The 19,545-nt window shown below is 39.6% G+C and overlaps 1 protein-coding gene and 1 long non-coding RNA gene across 4 annotated transcripts; both read right to left on the minus strand.

The window, feature by feature from the left end:
- Window positions 1-482: 482 nt before the first annotated feature.
- On the minus strand, window positions 483-18,625 carry galm (galactose mutarotase). The gene is made up of 9 exons (XM_044045682.1): window positions 18,554-18,625; window positions 16,467-16,660; window positions 15,701-15,855; window positions 9,746-9,859; window positions 8,336-8,428; window positions 6,162-6,243; window positions 1,489-1,639; window positions 1,178-1,349; window positions 483-916 (listed from the first exon to the last, which is right to left on the minus strand). The coding sequence occupies exons 2-9, from the start codon at window positions 16,651-16,653 to the stop codon at window positions 839-841; spliced, it is 1,032 nt and encodes a 343-aa protein (XP_043901617.1). The 5' UTR covers window positions 16,654-16,660; window positions 18,554-18,625; the 3' UTR covers window positions 483-838.
- Window positions 3,106-5,014, minus strand: LOC122781722. Of its 3 annotated transcripts, none has more exons than XR_006361846.1 (3): window positions 4,959-5,014; window positions 4,418-4,448; window positions 3,106-4,288 (listed from the first exon to the last, which is right to left on the minus strand). It is a non-coding gene; the product is annotated as an uncharacterized LOC122781722 (long non-coding RNA). The 3 variants fall into 3 exon arrangements; XR_006361845.1 differs by lacking the exon at window positions 4,959-5,014 and adding an exon at window positions 4,543-4,589 and having other exon boundaries at window positions 4,383-4,434; XR_006361844.1 differs by lacking the exon at window positions 4,959-5,014 and adding an exon at window positions 4,557-4,579 and having other exon boundaries at window positions 3,106-4,271; window positions 4,383-4,448.
- Window positions 18,626-19,545: the final 920 nt, after the last annotated feature.

Below are 19,545 nucleotides of genomic sequence, written 5' to 3' on the forward strand. Positions count from 1 at the left end.
GACTTCTTTTAACAAATGAAACAGCACTAAAGAAGACTGGCATGTGCATATATGTGTGTGTAGGTGTGTGTGGGTGTGGGTTTCTTTATTTTCTTTTTCAGTTTATTCATGGATTGCAATCAGGATGTGTAGAGGGTTTAAATGAATAAGGTAAAAAGTGTATGTATGAATAAATCAGCTGCACTGAAGGTCTGGAGATGGTAGTCTCTTTTAAACCATATCACACTCGCTCCTACGCTCAGAAAAACACACTCTGCTTTCAGCTCTGGAGCAGTGAAGCCTGTGTTTATCACACTTTAGGAACTCCCACCTCTAAAGAGACTCTGTGAGTGATGGATTCGGTTGCCGTGGCAACAAAACATGTCTACTGCCAAAGTAGTGGGATGCGGTTTCAACCAAATCCGCCTCCTCACCGAATGCCGTAGTTTCAGTGAGATATTGTGATGATGTTGAGCAAACACAGAGAAGACAGAACATCAGTCTGATTGTTCACTTTTTTACTGGACGATTTCTGATTCATTTTTACAGGCATCACTTTCTCACTCTACTGACAGCAGATACAATCACTTTATCTACTGTTCTCAGCTGTTTTTACTTAATGGTCCTGACATAGATTATCACAGATTATCACATTATCACAGATTATCACCGGAAAATCAGACTCAAGTGACAGAAATAATAAAAACAGTATTGATAGTCAACACTCACTTTTGTATCAGGTTAGAAAGAACTTATAGTCTACGGGCACTTATAGTCATTATCTGTAGATAACATTGTTAGGATGAGAAGGTCCTTCACACACAAGAGATCTGCACGCTTTCTGAAGGTAGCGTTCAGGTCAGACGGTGGTGAAGGTGAAGCGAGTGACATGCAGGTACTTCTCACCCGGACACAGGAGACAGTCAGGGAACGAAGGCTGAACACAGAAATAATCAGTCATCACTCTCAATGAAAAACAGTCAAGTAAAGATATTAACATGATGCACAGTGTGATATTTAATCCTGATATAGGTTAATACATGTTAATACCAGGTTTCCTTCTGCTAACTGAAGAGGGCAGTTTATTTTTAAGTTAACGTATAATCATGTTACACACTGGACCTTTAACACCATCACAAAACCATATACCTGCATGTACTGGGTGGGTTTTAAGACCCTCTCTTCATAACCATCATACCTGGTTAACAGCATCAGGCCAATTCTGTGTCTCCAGACAGAAGGAGCTGTGCTTGCCATACTTAGCTCCGCCCTTTCCTGTGACGCCATCTAGGAAGTTGGCAGTGTAGAACTGGACACCTGGCTGGCTGGTCGACACCTCCAAGACACGCCCACTGGCCGGGTGACTCACCCTGAGGTGAAGAGAGAGGTCTCCTGCTTGAGTTTATTGATGAAAAAGGTGGGTGTGTAGACCAGTAGTCCTCATGGAGACCAAAACCTGGTCTGAAGAACTGGTTTAGTTTGAATTGTGGTTAGGTGAAGGCAGCAAACCTGGCAGCATGTCTCTCTGCCCACGTGTCTCCAGGAGATGACAGGCAGAAGTTGTGGTCAAACCCTGGACCTGGGACTTCCTTTAGTCGAGGGCCAATCAGAACAGGCTTTCTGAGGTCAAAGGGCGTGCCCTCTACTGCTTTGATCTCTCCTATGAATACATTAGGTGATGAAATTGCAATTTAGGGTGAAGAATAATTCATCCACGGCTGAAGTGTCCTTGAGCAAGACATCCCTTCATGTAAACAAACTTAAACCAAATGTTTAATATGGTCTGCAGCCCCCTGGTGGGTGAAGCAGATACTTCAGGTGGGTGCTCATGAAAAATAAATAAATAACAATGTTCTCAGTTTTCAGTTTTGTGATTAAGTTTCCAATGACCATAAAATATTTACGCTCCATTTTAAGTACCCAGAAGTAATAAAACAATGGACTGGGGACTAAATGACATCTGAATAATTGATCTGACATTTTGTTAACATCACATTCACACTTACAATTGGTGGCGGATCAAAGCTGAGAGAAAGATTTGAGTAGGCCACAGAAGATTTAATATATATATATACATAAATACTTACAGTATATACTAAATCCACTCAGATTTGTCAGTGATTGACGAGTGTGTATCTGAAGTTGAAGATGCATACATTTCATAAGTTTATTGTGCGACACCTCCCGTTCTGTCTCTCTCTCTCTCTCCCTGTGATTGGTCAAAGCCTCCTGTGACAAGTAAACACAGCCCTGGAAGTGTTTTCTCTCACCTTCATTTAAGATGATTATTATTATTATTATGGATTAATAATAACTAAAGAAAAAATCCCAGTTTTTGTCCCTTTATGCAATAACATGGCCAAGTTCAGTAAGTTCCGGCTCTAAACTTCACTGGCTCACAGCTCGCACTGAGCGGTGAATCTCAGACATGATTAAAAGTGCAGCTTTCAGTGAAAACGCTGATCTCGCAGGGTCAGCTTGTCCACCTTAGAGAACAAATAAGTATTTTTAACTGTGCATGACATATAACTGATTCCATATCATTAAAGTCATGTTGTAATTCATCCCTGCTGTTGTAACATGGACTCTGTGATATAAATACACACTCATTAGCTCTTCTGTCTCCTGGGGAAACAAAAGCTAATAGCAGAGTAAGACAAAGAAACACACTCCCTCCAGAGAATACAAGAGTCCCTGCGTTCACACTTGGACTAACGAGAACCTGCGGGGCTTTATACTTCACCAGACCTAACATAAGTCTTAGACCTCATTTCTTTCTTTTCAATTCTTTGCTCCTTTTATTTCCCACTGTTATTATAACATGACACCAGTCACCTGTGTGTCACCAGATTAATCATTCTTTAATTAGATTAATAATGATCTGTGACTGCAAATGAATTCCAGACATATGACAAATGTATGTCTTATCAGACAAGAACAGGTGAGCAAACATTCAGACATTTAAAGGTTTTCAGGACTAAAGTGAGAGTGAGCGTCCTTGCACTTTGTCAGGTCACCTGTCACTCACAGGGACACCACCCACTCTCACACCTACAGTGTCCAATTGACCTAATCCCCAAATCTGCATGTTTTTGGACTGTGGGAGGAAACTGGAGAACCCTCGGACAAAACACACACACACACACACACACACACACACACACACAGGGATTTGTAAATGGAAATCTTTCGGTCTACTTCTACCTTCATATGGTTTGTATTTGTAAGTTTTAAGAGACTAAACACTAAGAGTACAAATGTTGTGACAGCTTACTGATACAGAGGAAATGAGAAATGAAATCCTGTGACGGAACTAAAGGCATGCGATGAATGTCTTTGAAAACTGGCTCATTTATGTCGTAGAAATGGGAAATAACATTTGAAGTAAGTGTCTTCTTGGCCAAGAAAGGCAGAAAAATGTCATTTTGGCTCTTGTAGATGAACTACAACAACTCCCAACATGCACTGTGCTCACTGCCCCCAAAGCAGACAGTTGCTCTGTAAACACACAAATCCTTGTGAGGAATTAAATATATAATAAATATAAAAATACAAAACAAAATACTTGCCACCCACCGGTGCTCGCCGCGAGACCAGCGGCCGGTGTTGGTCGCGACCCGCCGCCTTCTAGTTTTCACTGAAATGCAGGTCTTTTGCCTCGCAGCCGTATCAGTTTGAAAACTACATTCCATCATTGTTGTTCTCAGTTTACTCTGTAGAGCGAGAGCCGGTTAGCGTAACTGTTAGCAAAGATGGCGGACACCGTGTTCTCATCCTCCTACGGGTGAGTCTAAAAAGTGTGGAACTGACGTTTGCCCTGCACTGAGTCAAATGACGCGATTGGCGAGTCATTTGACTCAGTGCAGGGAAAACCAGATTTTTGGGGAGGGAAGCACAATTTTTAAAAAACACTACCACTATTCTAGCAATACAAAGCCACATGCAAATCAGTGTTCCTAAGTATTCCTTTAAGTGATCAATTATGGTCCTCCACCAATTTCAAGATTATATTTTCAACAGGGTCAGGGGTCAACATATCCACACTAAGATAAAAGAACAACATTGCTCTAAAGGTTCTGATTATTTCTTGAAATCGGAAAAAGTTCAGCAACAACCTGCGTCGAGATGAGGAACATGAAGTTATGAAGTTATGAAGTTATACCGTGGTTTGGGCTTCACGTCTTTGGGCACCTTAACATCAGCACCACCTTAACATCAGCACCACCTTAACATCAGTACCACCTTAACATCAGACCACCTTAACATCAGCACCACCTTAACATCAGTACCACCTTAACATCAGTACCACCTTAACATCAGGCCTCTTAACATCAGCACCACCACATCTTAACATCAGTCCTTAACATCAGTACCACCTAACATCAGCACATCAGCATCAGTACCTTAACATCAGCACCGCTCTTAACATCAGCACCACCTTAACATCAGTACCACCTTAACATCAGCACCTCTTAACATCAGCATCAGCTAACATCAGCACCATTACATCAGCACCACCTTAACATCAGCACCTAACATCAGCACCACCTTAACATCAGCCACCTTAACATCAGCACCGCCTCTTAACATCAGCACCACCCACCTTAACATCAGCACCGCTTCTTAACATCAGCACCACCTTAACATCAGCACCACCTCATAACATCAGCACTTAACATCAGCTTAACATCAGTAACATCAGCACAGCACCTTAACATCACAGCATCAGTTAACATCAGTACCACCTTAACATCAGCAGTACCACCTTAACATCAGCATCACTTAACATCAGCACCACCTTAACATCAGTACCATAACATCAGCACCATAACATCAGCAACACCTTAACATCAGCATCTTAACATCAGTAACATCAGCACCTTAACATCAGCATCAGTACCACCTTAACATCAGCACCGCTCTTAACATCAGCACCATAACATCAGCATCAGCACCACTCTTAACATCAGCATCAGCACTGCCTCTTAACATCAGCAACACCTTAACATCAGCACCACCTTAACATCAGCACCGCACATCAGCTTAACATCAGCACCACCTTAACATCAGCACCGCTCTTAACATCAGCACCACCTTAACATCAGCTTAACATCAGCATCAGCACCACCTTAACATCAGATCATAACATCAGCATAACATCAGATCAGTACCATCACCACCACCTTAACATCAGTACCACCGTAACATCAGTACCACCTTAACATCAGTACCATCAGCACCACCATAACATCAGTGCCACCTTAACATCAGTAACATCAGTACCATCTTAACATGAGTAGCAGGACTTCATATTCAACACTATTGTTTATGTTGATGATAGATGATGATTTTTCAGGTTCTGACTTTTTTAGAGCAAATCTTCCACAGGTTCACTTCTGACTGACAGACAATGAGGTTTTACATTTGTTCGTATCTTTGGTTTTTCACATGATAAAGATCCTCTTAGGTTATATTCATTTACCACATCTTTATATACTTTTAATTCAACAATGATTCATGATTTCATTATTTAAATGAAATTAATGAGTTGAACAGGTAGACATAAATATTAATTATGTTTGGTTGGATAAAAAGAACATTTGTTGTTTTGTATTATGTGCACAATGATGTTTGACTTATAAATTGCAGAACTTTATAGAAACATGGTTCTCAAACTGTGGTGAACCAGTGGTACACAAGCTTCAGAAATCAGAAATCCTCTTCTACTTTTTATTAAAAAAAAGAATGAATTCAATAATAATACTTAGCGTCACCTTATCTTTATCTAATCTCACTTTACCAGTGTGTGAAGTACATGTGAGGAATGTAATGAGCTCAATATTATCTTAGGTGGCTCTTGGTATAAAAACACTATTGTAGAATATTGCACTAGATTGACAACATGAAGCAAGAAAGTGACTCTTGTGAAGACAGAATCTCACAAACGTGGAGGAAACGGCTGCTTGTGGTTGACTGTAGGGCCATATCTCTGATCTCTGAACGATAGTTTCTCAAGAAACTATTAGACTAGTTCACATTTTGGAACCTGAAGGAGTGGAGCCACTGAGGGCCCAATGCTTTAAGGCATAAACTAAAGCCACATTACATAACAAGTCATGGACTTTATTCTCCATGGTGTGTGTGTGTGTGTGTGTGTGTATGGAAAGAGTAACATGTGTTACCTGTAGGAATCATGGAGTTGTCCACAGGCAGGAAAGACTCAGCACTGATGGACATTTGATGATCGTAGATATCTGCTGCACCCTGACACACACACACACACACACACACACACACATTAATAATGGGTGAAGAATGATGTCAGTGATTATATCAGCTTACATACATACATGTGAAACTGAGAACCTTTCATTACTGTTAGTGTTTCTCTGTGTCTCTGTGTGTGTGTGTCAACTGTTGCAGCCATGACAGTAGCAGCAGAACACCACAGAACATACTTCTCTATACTTATACTTCTCTGTACTTATACTTCTCTGTACTTATACTTCTCTGTACTTCTCTATACTTATACTTCTCTGTACTTATACTTCTCTGTACTTCTCTGTACTTATACTTCTATGTACTTATATTCTCTGTACCTCTCTGTACTTCTCTACTCTATAGGGTAGGGGTTAGGGGTATACAGAGAAGTATAAGTATAGACAAGTACAGAGCAGAAGTATCAGAGAGAAGAGAGAGCACAGAGAGGCTGGCCAGGTATAAGAAGTAGAGAAGTACAGAGAAGCATAGAGAGTAGGATAGAGAAGCATAAGAGATAGAGAGCACAGTATATAAGCATAGTAGTATAAGATAGAGGCAGAGAAACAGAGAAGAGAGAGAAGTACAGGAGCACATGAGAGTATATACAGTACAGAGAAGCTATAAGCATAGAAGAATCATACCTCATCATCCTTATACCTCTGTACTCTACTCTCTACACCCATACTCTCTGTCTAGTTCTCCCTACTCTCTATACCCTTACCTCTAGTACCCTTCTCTACACTCTCACCTCTGCGCTCCTACTTCTGTACCCCTCATACCCTATACCTCCTCTGTCTCCATACTCTACTCTCTGTACTTCTCATACCTACCTCCCTGTACTACCCCCATACTCTACTCTGTACTTCCATACCTATTCTCTTACCCTACTCTTCCCTCTATACTCCTCCACTTCCCATACTTCTCTGTACTTCTCTATACTTCTACTTCTCTGTACTTCTCTATACTTCTACTTCTTTGTACTTCTCTATACTTCACACTTCCCTGCAGCTGTCTGTACAGTATATAGATCCTCTCTCCTGTGGTCACCACACCAAACCACCAGCATCTTTACAACTTGAATTAAATATTTAATCATGAGGTAGAATTTCACCACCCAACTTTGACTCTCGTGCCACCGTCAGACGTCAAATGTCCAAACAAGGAAACAGACTCAGTGGTCACTAATTCTTCAGAGAGGCTGAACCATCCCATGGTATAATTCCACACACACTCCGCATGCGTCGCATATCACGGACCATGGTATACTCGTGCGTCAGGGTCCTGTAGTATCCCACCTCACCATCGGGTGGCAGTACAAGTCTGGAATAGGCATAGGACGCATTCCTGACAAAGAAGAAGGTTGAATAAATGGGTCCACATGAGCCTTCATTGTGCAACCATGGCAACGAGAAGGATGCTAGTAGAGAAAGAACTTCTGCTGCTGTTGGAATCAGAGAAAAGAAGATGGTGCGTGCAACCACTCAACTTCAACAGAGCCACTGACGGAGAATTGCACCCACGGACAGGGAAGTCCTCTGCAATGTTCTTCCAGTGTGTCTGGGATTGAAGTGTGACACGTAAGCTCCGGCAGCAGAAGTATACCACGGCCTTCACATGGTTTCAGTTCCACTGAAAAAACGCCTCAGGTTTTTCAACGTTTCCTACCAACTTGCCCCCAATGAAAAAGGAGACTGAGACTCTTTGATCGATAGCCTGTGAGTTACCGTGGCAACCATAGATGAAAGGCTGCAGCATCAATACTTCCACACTGTTGCATTTTGTTTGCAGTTGCTCAGGGATTCACTCATGCCCTGATGTACTGCTGTATTCACACTTACCGTATCAGTAAAATCTCCTGAAAATGACCCATATATACAAAGTATGATGATTATTGAATACTGAAATCAGACCAGGTCACATTTGAAGTCACTTAAATCAGTGGTGCCCAACCACCGGGCCACGGACCGGTACCGTGGCCCTATGTAAGTTATGTAATGTATTTATTTACATTACATAACTTACATAGTTTGACAGTCAGTGTATGCTAAATTTCTGACATTTACACAATCACACATTGCTCATAATGTGTCCTCACCTGTCCTGCCAGGTTGAAGTAGGAGTGGTTAGTGAGGTTGATGGGCGTGGTTTTAGAAGACACAGCCTGGTATTCAGCGGTTAGTGTTTCCCCCTGTACACACAAGTCAGCAAGTCTTTTATTCCCATACAATAACAACTGAATGTGGGAATGTGTGTGTGTTTTTGTGTGGGTATCTTTGCGAGGACCAAAAAACACATTAACAATAGGGCAGAGTTTCCCAGTCCTGGTCCTGTGGGATCCCTGCCCGGCATGTTTTAGATGTTTCCCTGCTCCAACACCCCAGATACAAATAGTTGGCTCGTCATCAAGCCTGACAACAACCCACTGGATTTGAATCAGGTGTGAATCTATAGAGTTGCAGTATCACAGTAGCTGTGTCTCTGATGGAGGAGATAATGCCGTGGACTGCTCACTCAGGAGGAGGCAGAAGTCATGCACTGTGTGAAATTAACCCACATAACTCACGGGTTTCCCTTCTTCTCCTATTACATTGCAGCATTCTGTGCACTGAGAGGTGCAGACTTACATATGCTATAACCTCCACATACAGTAGAGGAAAACAGTACAGAGGTGGGAGGTTTCATGTGTGCGACATTACTGAATGGAGCTGATCAAATCCTACTTACTGCATGAGTAAAAAATGAATTATGATCAAATTCATCTATTATCTCACCTAAAAATGACTTAGAAAAACCCTCAACTTGAGGTATTTTCATTTAAATTCATTATTACATTATTGTGGCAGATCAAAAGATTGATATATAACAACAGAGTGGCTTCACAAAGTCATTTATTGTTTGAACAAACTTGAACAGATGCAGCCATTTACATTCCGCTGTGTTTTTTTGTCAAACTCCAAATAATTAGAAAATACAAATAAAATAAAACATCAGGTCCATATAAATTAGCCTTTAAAAAAATAAAAAATAGCTTGCTAAATTGCGAACGTCTTCGCTGCTAACGTTAGCTGTGGTAGACGTGGTAGGCTAAACTTGAGCTGCTTCAGTGGTGAGCTAACTCCTTCTATCACTTTAACTTTATTAATGGTGACATTAGGGGGGGTTTTGAAATGTAAGTTTCCCGTTCATTGGGCCGAGAACTCGCTTCACGTCTTTACTTTACGTATTGGTACTTTCAGGCTTTAGTGTCACATTCTGAAAGTTCTTTTAATATCTTTGTTTGTATGTATGTACAGTACTGTGCCGAAGTCTTAGGCCAGCATTAGATTTGTTGTTTTAGCAACGCTATAACGACAATATTGATCATTATTTCTATTTCACTTTACTGGAACACATCCAGAAAATATGTATGCAGAGCTGGTGGTGCCTGAAACTTTTGCACAGTACTGTATGTCTGTATGTTCATGAATGATGTATTCATGATGTATTCAATGATGTGACACTTTACCTGCAGGGTGTAGGTGACAGAGACGTGAACCTCACCAGGGTAACCCTGATCCCCATCTGGACTGGTGTGACTCAGCTGGACACCACCTTCCACTGCTTTAGCAAACCAGATCGCCTGAAAAACACAAACATATGTCAAAAGTCACACTTGCACACACATGCTGTGCACAAACAGTCAAAAAAGAATGACCTGGATCCTCCAGAGCTTCTCTGCTGTTGAACTTGACACACACACACACACAACGTTCAGGAAATTTGGAGCTGTTCGGTTAAAGAAACAGCAGCAGTTGATTTGTTTTGCATTCTATTGGTAAAGCATGCATTTTCAGTATCAGTAGAAGCCAAAATAAATGCTTGTTATTAGATTATTATTATGTTACATCTAGGTCTATGTAAATGATTTTGTATTTCTATAGCACTTTTCTAGTCTTGACGACCATTCAAAGCTTTGCCATTCACCCGTTCACTCACACCTTCATACAGCACATCTATGTGCAGTGCATTTCCTATCATGTTCATTCACATGCCGCCAGCAGAGCAACATGGGGGTAAGTATGTGAGTGGGCTACATTCACAGCCCTAAATGATCTCCAACATGACTGCTCTAGGCCCACACGGTGGAGCACGTGGCTAGCACTGTTGCCTCACAGCAAGAAGGTTGCTGGTCCTCGTGTGTGTGTGTGTTTTTTCTCCGGCTCTATGCAGAGGTTAATTGGACACTCTAAATTGCCCGTAGGTGTGAAAGTGAATGATTGATCATCTGTATATGTTGGCCGTGTGATGGACTTGCGACCTGTCCAGGGTGTACCCCACCTTTTGCTCTATGTCAGCTGGGATTACAACCTGGGATTTGATCTTAATTTTAGGTGTAATAGCATTATATTATATTTTTATAACAGTATTCACTCAAGTTAAACTGTTGTGTCTTCCAAATATGTAGCCATTCATTTTCAGAAATATTCCCAGTGCTAATAGTGAAGATATTATCCTACATTTCTTTGAATTGCAGCTGTGTGGTTATTCCATTATTAGATAATCAAGCATTGTTGTTGTTAATTATCTCTATGGTTATTCCATATCTGACCTATTGTGTTGAAGTGTGGGGAAATGCTTAACAAATGTATTAGACCAACAAGAAAACATAAAAATATTAGAACTCTTTGTTTGAGCCGGCTCACTGTACTAAACTCAGACAAAACATTCAACCAGTAAAAGTCATTTCTCTGTTCAGGAATGCAAGTAAGTACTATAATGACACATATTAATCAAGAAATAATAGTATATAAAACTTTTTTTGTAAAACAGTACATCTGAAAATTCATGGTTCACAATAACAATAACTTTTTTTTTCTTTTTGTTTTAAACCGGTTGGAGGAAAGACTGAGTGGACTGATCCAGGGATCTGTTCACAACAGCAGCTAGAAGCAAATTTAGGGGGGCATCCCATTTAGTTGGGAGAATGGGGTTATTGTTTTTCTACTGTTCAGTGTGTTCAATCAATGTACTAGGGTTTAAATGTGTTCATCCTCTCAGATATGTAATTTTCATTAAGGGGGCCTCATGGTATATTATTTGGAATGTCTCAAAAAGTAGAACTTAAATGTACTTCCTGGAATTGCAGAGGTTTACAAAAAAACTAAGAAAATCAAACAGGTTATGAATAAGTTGAAAGACACCGATTCAAAACTTGTTTTTCTGCAGGAAACGCACACCTTAAAAGAGGACATTATAAGAATTAGAAGGAGGTGGCAGTGAAACGTCTATGCAGCATCATTTACAACATAGGCAAGGGGAGTCGTGACACTAATCCACCAATCAGTGCCCTTTCAGGTTTCTAATGTAATCGAGGATAAACTTGGTAGGTATTTGGTCATCCAGGGATCGCTGCTCTCAGTAAACTAAGAGCAAATTTATTTCTCACACTTGCATCCCTCCCAGGAGAGTATATAATTGCTGGGGACTGGAATTGTATGCTAGACCCAGTCAGGGACAGATCTACAGGTATTGATCAAACTCATAATAGAAGTAGAACAACCATTCATCATTTCATTAAAGAGTTAAATCTGTTAGACATCTGGGGACACTTGAAACCTAATGATGTTGTCTACTCCTGTCACTCAAGTACTTATCAGACATAATCACGGATAGATTACTTTTAATCTCTGCATGATTGGTCTCTGAAATACAGGATTGTTCCTATGGTAGTATATTAATTGCAGACCACGGACTGTGCTGTATGATATACACAGATGGGAACCTTATTAGAGATCCACCCACATGGACTCTGAATGGTCACAAGATGCTGATTTTGTGAAGTACGTGGGAAGAGAAATAGATAATTATTTTAAAGGTAATACAACACAAACAACAGCATGTGTCAAATGGGATGCTTTTAAAGCCTTCTTGAGGGGACATGTAATAAATTATACTTAATCTAGGGAGTTCTGCCAGTAAAGACAGCAACTAGAATCCAGAATACAAATTCTTCAATAGCACGTATATAGGATTAGAACCCCAGAGGCAGGAAAAGAATTGTTGCTTTTAAGAGCAGAATATAACAAACTATCGGCAGCTAGGGCAGCATCCAGTATGCTTAGGCTAAACCAAACATTCTACGAGCAAGAGGGAAAACCCGAGAAAAAATATTACTTCAATTATCAATAATAATAGCGAGACAATAATGGACCCTGCTGAAATAAACAGGGAATTTAGGGAATACTATGAAAATCTATATAAATCTCAAATCAACTACGATCCCCAGGCCCAAAAGACATTTCTGGATAAGCTGGATATTCCAACTACTTCCAAAGAATATGCAGAGATGCTAGAGGCAGATTTTAAAGAAGAGGAAATAAGTATTGCTATTGATGGCATGAAGGCAGGAAAATCAGGACCTGATGGAATCCCAATAGACCTGTTTAAAAAATTTAAGACAAAGTTACTTAAACCACTACTAGAAATGTTCTTGGAAGCATTTTGTAATGGTAGTTTACCCAAATCAATGACTGGTGCGTTAATAACATTATTGCCAAAACCGGGGAAGCCCAACAATAGATGCGAAAATATGAGACCAATAAGTACTACTGTGTAAAATCTTAGCTACAAGAAACATGAGATCAAAATGGGTTTATCATTGGGCGCCAAGGGTTCCACAATGTTAAGAGGGTCCTTAATATTATTCAAAGCTTGAAGGACACTTCAGATATGGCCCTCCTCTCTCTAGATGCCAAAAAGGCTTTTGATAAGGTGGAGTGGTCTTACCTTTTTAACACTCTGGAAAGATTTGGATATGGGATCAAATTTATAAAGTGGGTTCAACTACTATACCTTAACCCAGGGGTGTCAAACATACGGCCCGGGGGCCAGAACCGGCCCGCCATGAATTTGTCAAAATTTCACACTATGATTACAATCTAAACGTAAGGTCAAATGCAATATTTTTCAATTCCAGATACCTGTGACTAAATGTTTATGCCTTTATAGATGATGTGTAAATAGTAAGTTTAGCCATGATATTGTTGAAATTGCACTTATATTTCTCAAGAAATGTCATGTTTTGCAAAAATATCCCTCATTAAATGTAAAACAGGAGAAAAAACAAAGGAGTTCTTGTTGGTCATCGGTTATTATGCTATTATTTTACTATTTTTACTGGTCTGGCCCACTTAAGATCAAATTGTGCTGTTTGTGGCCCCTGAACAAAAATGAGTTTGACACCCCTGCCTTAACCCTATGGTGGAAATATTAACAAACAAAAATATATCAAAAATGATCTCAATCAAGAGAGGATGCCGTCAGGGATGCCCCTTGTCCCCGCTTTTGTTTACTCTGGCGATTGAACCATTTGCTATAGCTGTACATGTGCACACAGGAATAGTTGGAATAACAATTGGCCAGACAGAACATAAACTTTCCCTATATGCAGATGACGTTATCTTATTTCTCTCCCACCTTAACAAAACAATCCCTGCTCTTCTACCATGCCATCTCAGGGTATACAATTAATAACACTAAGTCCTCAGTTCTATTACTTAATGAAAAGGAAAGGGAAAACCCACTTACAGAAACTTCTAAATTTAAAGTGGTAGATCAATTTACATATTTAGGAATACAAATTGGACCAAAACTAGATTGGATTGTAAAAATCAACTACGAGCCTTTGATGGAAGAAATAACAAGTTCAATTAATAGGCAGGTTACCCTGCCTCTACCCTTGATTGGCAGAATAAATATTATAAAAATGAATATACTCCCTAAAATATTGTATATATTTCAGAATGTTCCACTGCCTCCACCTGATGATTTTTTTCCAAAGATAAGAAGGTTATTCACAGGATTTATAAGGGCTAATAACCGTGTCAGAGTTCGCTTATTACTCCTGTACTTACCAAACAGTGAGGGGGGTCTAAAAAGTCCAAATATAACCTAGTATTATTGGCCATCAAGTTTTACTTTGCAACAAGGGATAGTCCACAATGGATAGAAATGGAATCGGAGGGTTTAAGTTTGTCTTTACACCTGTACTTATATTCTGACACATTGTCGAATTTGATGAAACAAACTACTAATCCAATTGTTAAAAACATGATAAAGGTGTGGTTTGAAGTGAAAAAATATATTAAAGAACCTAAAATACTGTCTCAGTACAGTCCTGTGTGGGGAAATCAACGCTGTACTCCAGGGAGAGCAGATGCTATATTTAGAACATGGGCATTAAAGGGATTAGAAAAGATTCTGGACCTGTATTTGTCTAATTCAGACAAAATGATGTTGTTTGAAGAAATCAAAGATAAGTATGACAAATACACCAAGAGTGAACAAACTATGATAGACTTGTGTCTTCAACATGAAAAAAAAAATCAATTGCATTATTTTGGAAGAAGTCCAGCATACCAAGTGTCACTCACTGGGTCAGGCAAATGTTAATTACTTTTCCTTGGGAAAAAATAACATATATACAAAGAGGGAAAGAAGAACTTTTTGAGAAGGTTTGGGGACCATTCGAGCGGGTTGTGTGGAGCTAGTGGACGAAGAGGAGGTTTGAGTCGGGGTCAATGTAAACGAGCATATACATTGTGAAGAGATTTTTAAATGAGTTTGAATAGACAACAATTTGTTGCACTATTTTTGTACCATACGAGTGTTGCTATTTGAGAGGTTTATTTTGTTTTGTTTTATGTCTTTTTTTTTTATTATTATTTATTTATTTTTCTTTTGTATCTTGTATGAATTGTTTAATTTCTCCCTTGAATTGTCTGTATGAAGTTTTGTTTATACCACCTGTGTCTCAGTGTAGTCTGAATTGCTGTTCACTTTTGGGAGTCTGTAACTGTACACACATGTTTTGAGTAAAATGCTAATAAACATATTGTTCACAAAAAATAAAAAAATGCAAAGCTTTGACTGGCAAAGTGCTTTAGCAATACAGACCATTTACCTTTTACTTACCTAATATGTGCAAGAGACTTCTACCCCTTCTTTCTGACTTGGGTAAACCCAAACGAAAACAGAGACGTCATTGAACAACACATTTGAACTTTCTGATGGGGACAGTGGTGGATCAACATCTCAGACTGATATAAAAGTGATGCTTTTCTCTTAACAATGCAACAAAAACCTTTTGTTGAACAGAGAGAGAAGGTGGCGTACATATTCCTAAGGTTCTATAGACTAAAACAGGTGTAGATTTAGGGGAGAGTTTTGGTAAGTGGGTCAAATCTGTTTCTGTTTTGCCGTATTTCCACCGGCTCTACTCGAGTGGCACCTTCCTGTCACTGTGAGTGATCTTGTGATCTCTGACTATTTGTCAGTACCTTATACAACCTCACTTCTTATATATAAAACCTGAACCTTTAGTGTATGCATGCTGATACACACCTGCAGTACAGATAAAACCAACATGAAACCAAAAGCACTTCTGCAGATAACGGATTGTAACACCTTCACTTGGTCTCACCTTATTGAAGCCCAGCAGCCCTCCATGCAGTGCATTAGGCCCATTGTTGATGTCTAATTGGTAATCTTTTCCGTCCACTACAAAGCGCCCCCCTGCGATCCTGTTGGCCACGCGTCCCACCACAGCTCCCAGATACCGCTGATCTGACAAATAACCTGATGACACGACAGCAGCACTCAGTCCTGAGGACTCCATTCAACTCCATAGTTTGAATAATGAATCACTTCCAAATCATACTTTGAATGCAATTTTACTTGAGTTTTTGAGTGTTCAATGATATTCAACATGTGGCTTTCATATCAAATAAAGTATAATAGAATACAATGAGGATCAACTGAAATGCCTCCTTTTAGAGAATAAAATAAACACAGGAAGTCATTTTTATTATTAATTCATTCAATGAATTGAACTCACTTCTGCTTGTGGTAACTCCAACCTCTTTGTTGTGGTTTTGATTAAATCTGAACTCTTTTATATCTCTTTTCAGATCACACCAGGTGACTTTTCTTACTTTTCTCCCATTATCATTACATTGCTCCTTCTCTTGTGCGTCTCAATCTCATCATAATCTCATAATTCTCATCCTTGTATTAAAGTATTAAGTTAATTAGTTAGAAGTGCAGATATCAGATATTGTTGAGCCATGTCACACACATACAGTATAACTGTGTCCCTGCATCTTGCACAGCTGTGCTGCTACTATAATTATTGAAATGTCACATGTGTGTATTATGTGTAGGCAGTTGCTCTCCCGTGTCACTCCTACCTTCCAGGTCATCATAGCCCAAGACTACGTCCTGCATCTGACCATCGCTCCCTCTGCTGCACACAGACCTGATGATGGCTCCCAGCGTGAGAACCTCCACCCGCACCTGCGGCGACGTCAGCACCCACAGGTCCACCGCGCCCCGACCACACACCTGGCCCCACTGCTGGTGGCTCACCTCAGTCATCGTGAACCTTCCAACACAACCGCACATCGTCTTAAACAAGACACACAAGAAACACTCTTGTGTGTTGAGAAATTGTATAAATGGGTGACGGCAGAGCGAGCCCACAGCCTTCGAGTTGAAGGTTGTGGGTTCGATTCCTGGCTCCGCTAGTCTACATGCCGATGTGTCCTTGGGCAAGACATTTAACCCCGCGTTGCTCCTGACGGCTGACAGTGGGTATTAAAGATGAGTGATAGAATGTGCTGCTCATAGTTGTGATTTATGAAAGTGTCAACGGCAAAACTGTCGTGAAAATCAGCAAAAGTGCTTTATAAATACAAACCATTTATAACAGGGGTCTCAAACTCAAATGACCTGTGGGCCACTGACGGTCTCGTCTGGTCAGTCAGGGGCCAGTCAAGTAAAAAAAAGAGCCCAACTTTTTTGGGAAATGCAACAGTTGTGGTGGACGTTATGAGCTCAAAATGACATATCAATATGACGTATTAATTACTTTTTTTTATATGTACTCTTGCCTCGTGTGAGCTTTTCTGTCTTTTATCCATTATTCTGTACAGCACTTTGGTCCACTGTGTTTGTTTTTAAGTGATTTACAAATAAAGTTGAATTGGAAATAAACATATTTATGATGCAAAATTAATCTAATAATTTCAAAATAAAAACATATAGAAATGACTTGTTACAACTTGATATTGTTTGGAGGGCCACATGTGGCCCCCGGGCCGCCAGTTTGAGACCCCTGATTTACAATGAACCTTTGTTTTACTGATATGAAAGAATATTGCCCTTGAAACATTGTCCACACGATGACAAACACTGTAAAATGTACAAAATCTCAATCTGTGCTAGACGTCAACACTGTAACACAGGACTCACTTTTAAAGACTTTAGAATTAGCAAACAAATAATTCATTCATTATAATAAATGAATTAAGAAAATTCTAGTTTTCAGTTTTTTTTAACTTTAGTTTTCATTTTTATTTCAGTCAACAGTTTTTTTTCAGTTAATGTTTTGGTTATTTTGTTAGTTTTCGTTAACCTTGGTTTGGGGACCCCAAAAAAACCTCCTGCGAGCCATCTGTGGGTCCCGACCCAGTCTTTGGGAATCACTGGTCTCACTTTTTACAACTAACTTCAGTTAGTTTCACTTACTCACTCTAATAATAACTTACTGTATGAGCTGGTTATGGAGGCATATGCACATATGCATCTATGAGCACATTAACATGTGTGAACATGTCATGGAACCAAATGTTGATTTTTTTTTTCAGCGTCACAGTCCAAACCATCATGTGACACTTATTTGTGATTTATATGTGTATATATTCAAAAAAGAAACATGCATAAAACAAAGTTGAACCAAACATCTCTTTAAAATCATTCATTTCATAAATGATATTAGGTGTTACAGACATGGCTGCAAAGTAGTCACTACATTATGCACACATGTGCTCGTGTCATCAGGATTTTTATTGCGATTTGGGTCATAATAGTTTGCCATCTTTAAAATGTGTAGTGATGCTGGCTAATGAATGAAAGTGTCAATTCGTTTTTATATTATTTCACTTTACCACAGATTAAAAAAACCCTGACAGCTTTGAAGTGAACCTTATTCTTTCTTGCACTCAGAGGACGTTTGTGTTTCACTGTCTCTAAACTTCCTCAGTCCACTCCCACAGTGTCCACATTCAAAGTGGTTAGCACAACAATACAGTGAGTAACTTTGCCCTACTGCAGTCAAACACGTAACGACACGTAAGAAAACTCATTTTTAGCTTTTTCCTTGGACTCAAATTGTGAAAATAAAAAAGAACCTGATTCAAGACAAGCGGTTAACTGAGTTTGAGGTGAACAAAGTTACGAAATTAAAAGGTTTTAAAGAGTTCTGTGTGTCGCTCACCTGCAAACACTTGTGAAATCGACGTGTTGACATCAGACTTCCTGTAATGATCACGTGTTCACAGGGAGCTCAGGTAGTCCCTCAGTGTAGACTGACAGGCAGCACCAGCACAACATGACTGATGGTCAGAACCCTGACAGGCTGCGCTGAGGGTTAATTAACCACAGCTTCACTGAGTGCTGTTATTCTTCATTCTGCTGTAGTTTGAGATGAGACCAATGCTGGTTCTGCTGCAAAATACTATAAAACCTTTATTACTGTTCACAGACACATGCAAATCACAGTCCTTCTAGTAAATATGAGCAGCAAATTAAAGATTTTCTAAAGCTCTGACACAACTTCATTGTTGTCACTTTCATTGTTATTATTGTTATTTTTATATTTTTATTTTTATTCCTATCTTATTTTATTCTATTCCCTATTTTTAACAGTGCTGTGTATGGATGCTGGAGCTGTTAATTTCCCCGAGGGAACCTCCCAAAGGGATTAATAAAGTCGTCTGTCTGTCTGTCTGTCTGTCAACTGACTTGTTGACAGGTGATCAGGGGTTCTGTTAGATCTATGTAATGATTAAAGTTGCATCTACAACTAATTGCACAGTGCAAACATTGCCCATATCATGTGCCACGCCATCTTCCTGTTACCAGAGGCTTTGACATGAACTGACATGGAAATGGGAGACAGGAGTGAAGCTTTAATGAAGTAATAATATGTATCATGTATCATTGAAGGTTCAACAATGACAGTAGTTCAGCATTATTGCTTGTACTATAAATAGTTTTGTTGTTGTCTAATATGGTGAATGTCCTAGTTTCTGGTGTGCTGGTGTGTTCACAGTAAGATCTGATGATGGGGGTTCACTCAACTCTAAATTCAATTTGGCAGCGCTTAAAGCTACAGAGAAAGCTAACATAACTCAACTACCTTACGACCTTACCTCTGTTTAAAACCATGGTCATTCCAAATATTTCAAGCCAAACACTTTTGCTGCA

Source organism: Solea senegalensis, linkage group LG15 (genome assembly GCF_019176455.1).
Source record: "Solea senegalensis isolate Sse05_10M linkage group LG15, IFAPA_SoseM_1, whole genome shotgun sequence".
Classification (NCBI taxonomy): Eukaryota; Metazoa; Chordata; class Actinopteri; order Pleuronectiformes; family Soleidae; genus Solea; species Solea senegalensis.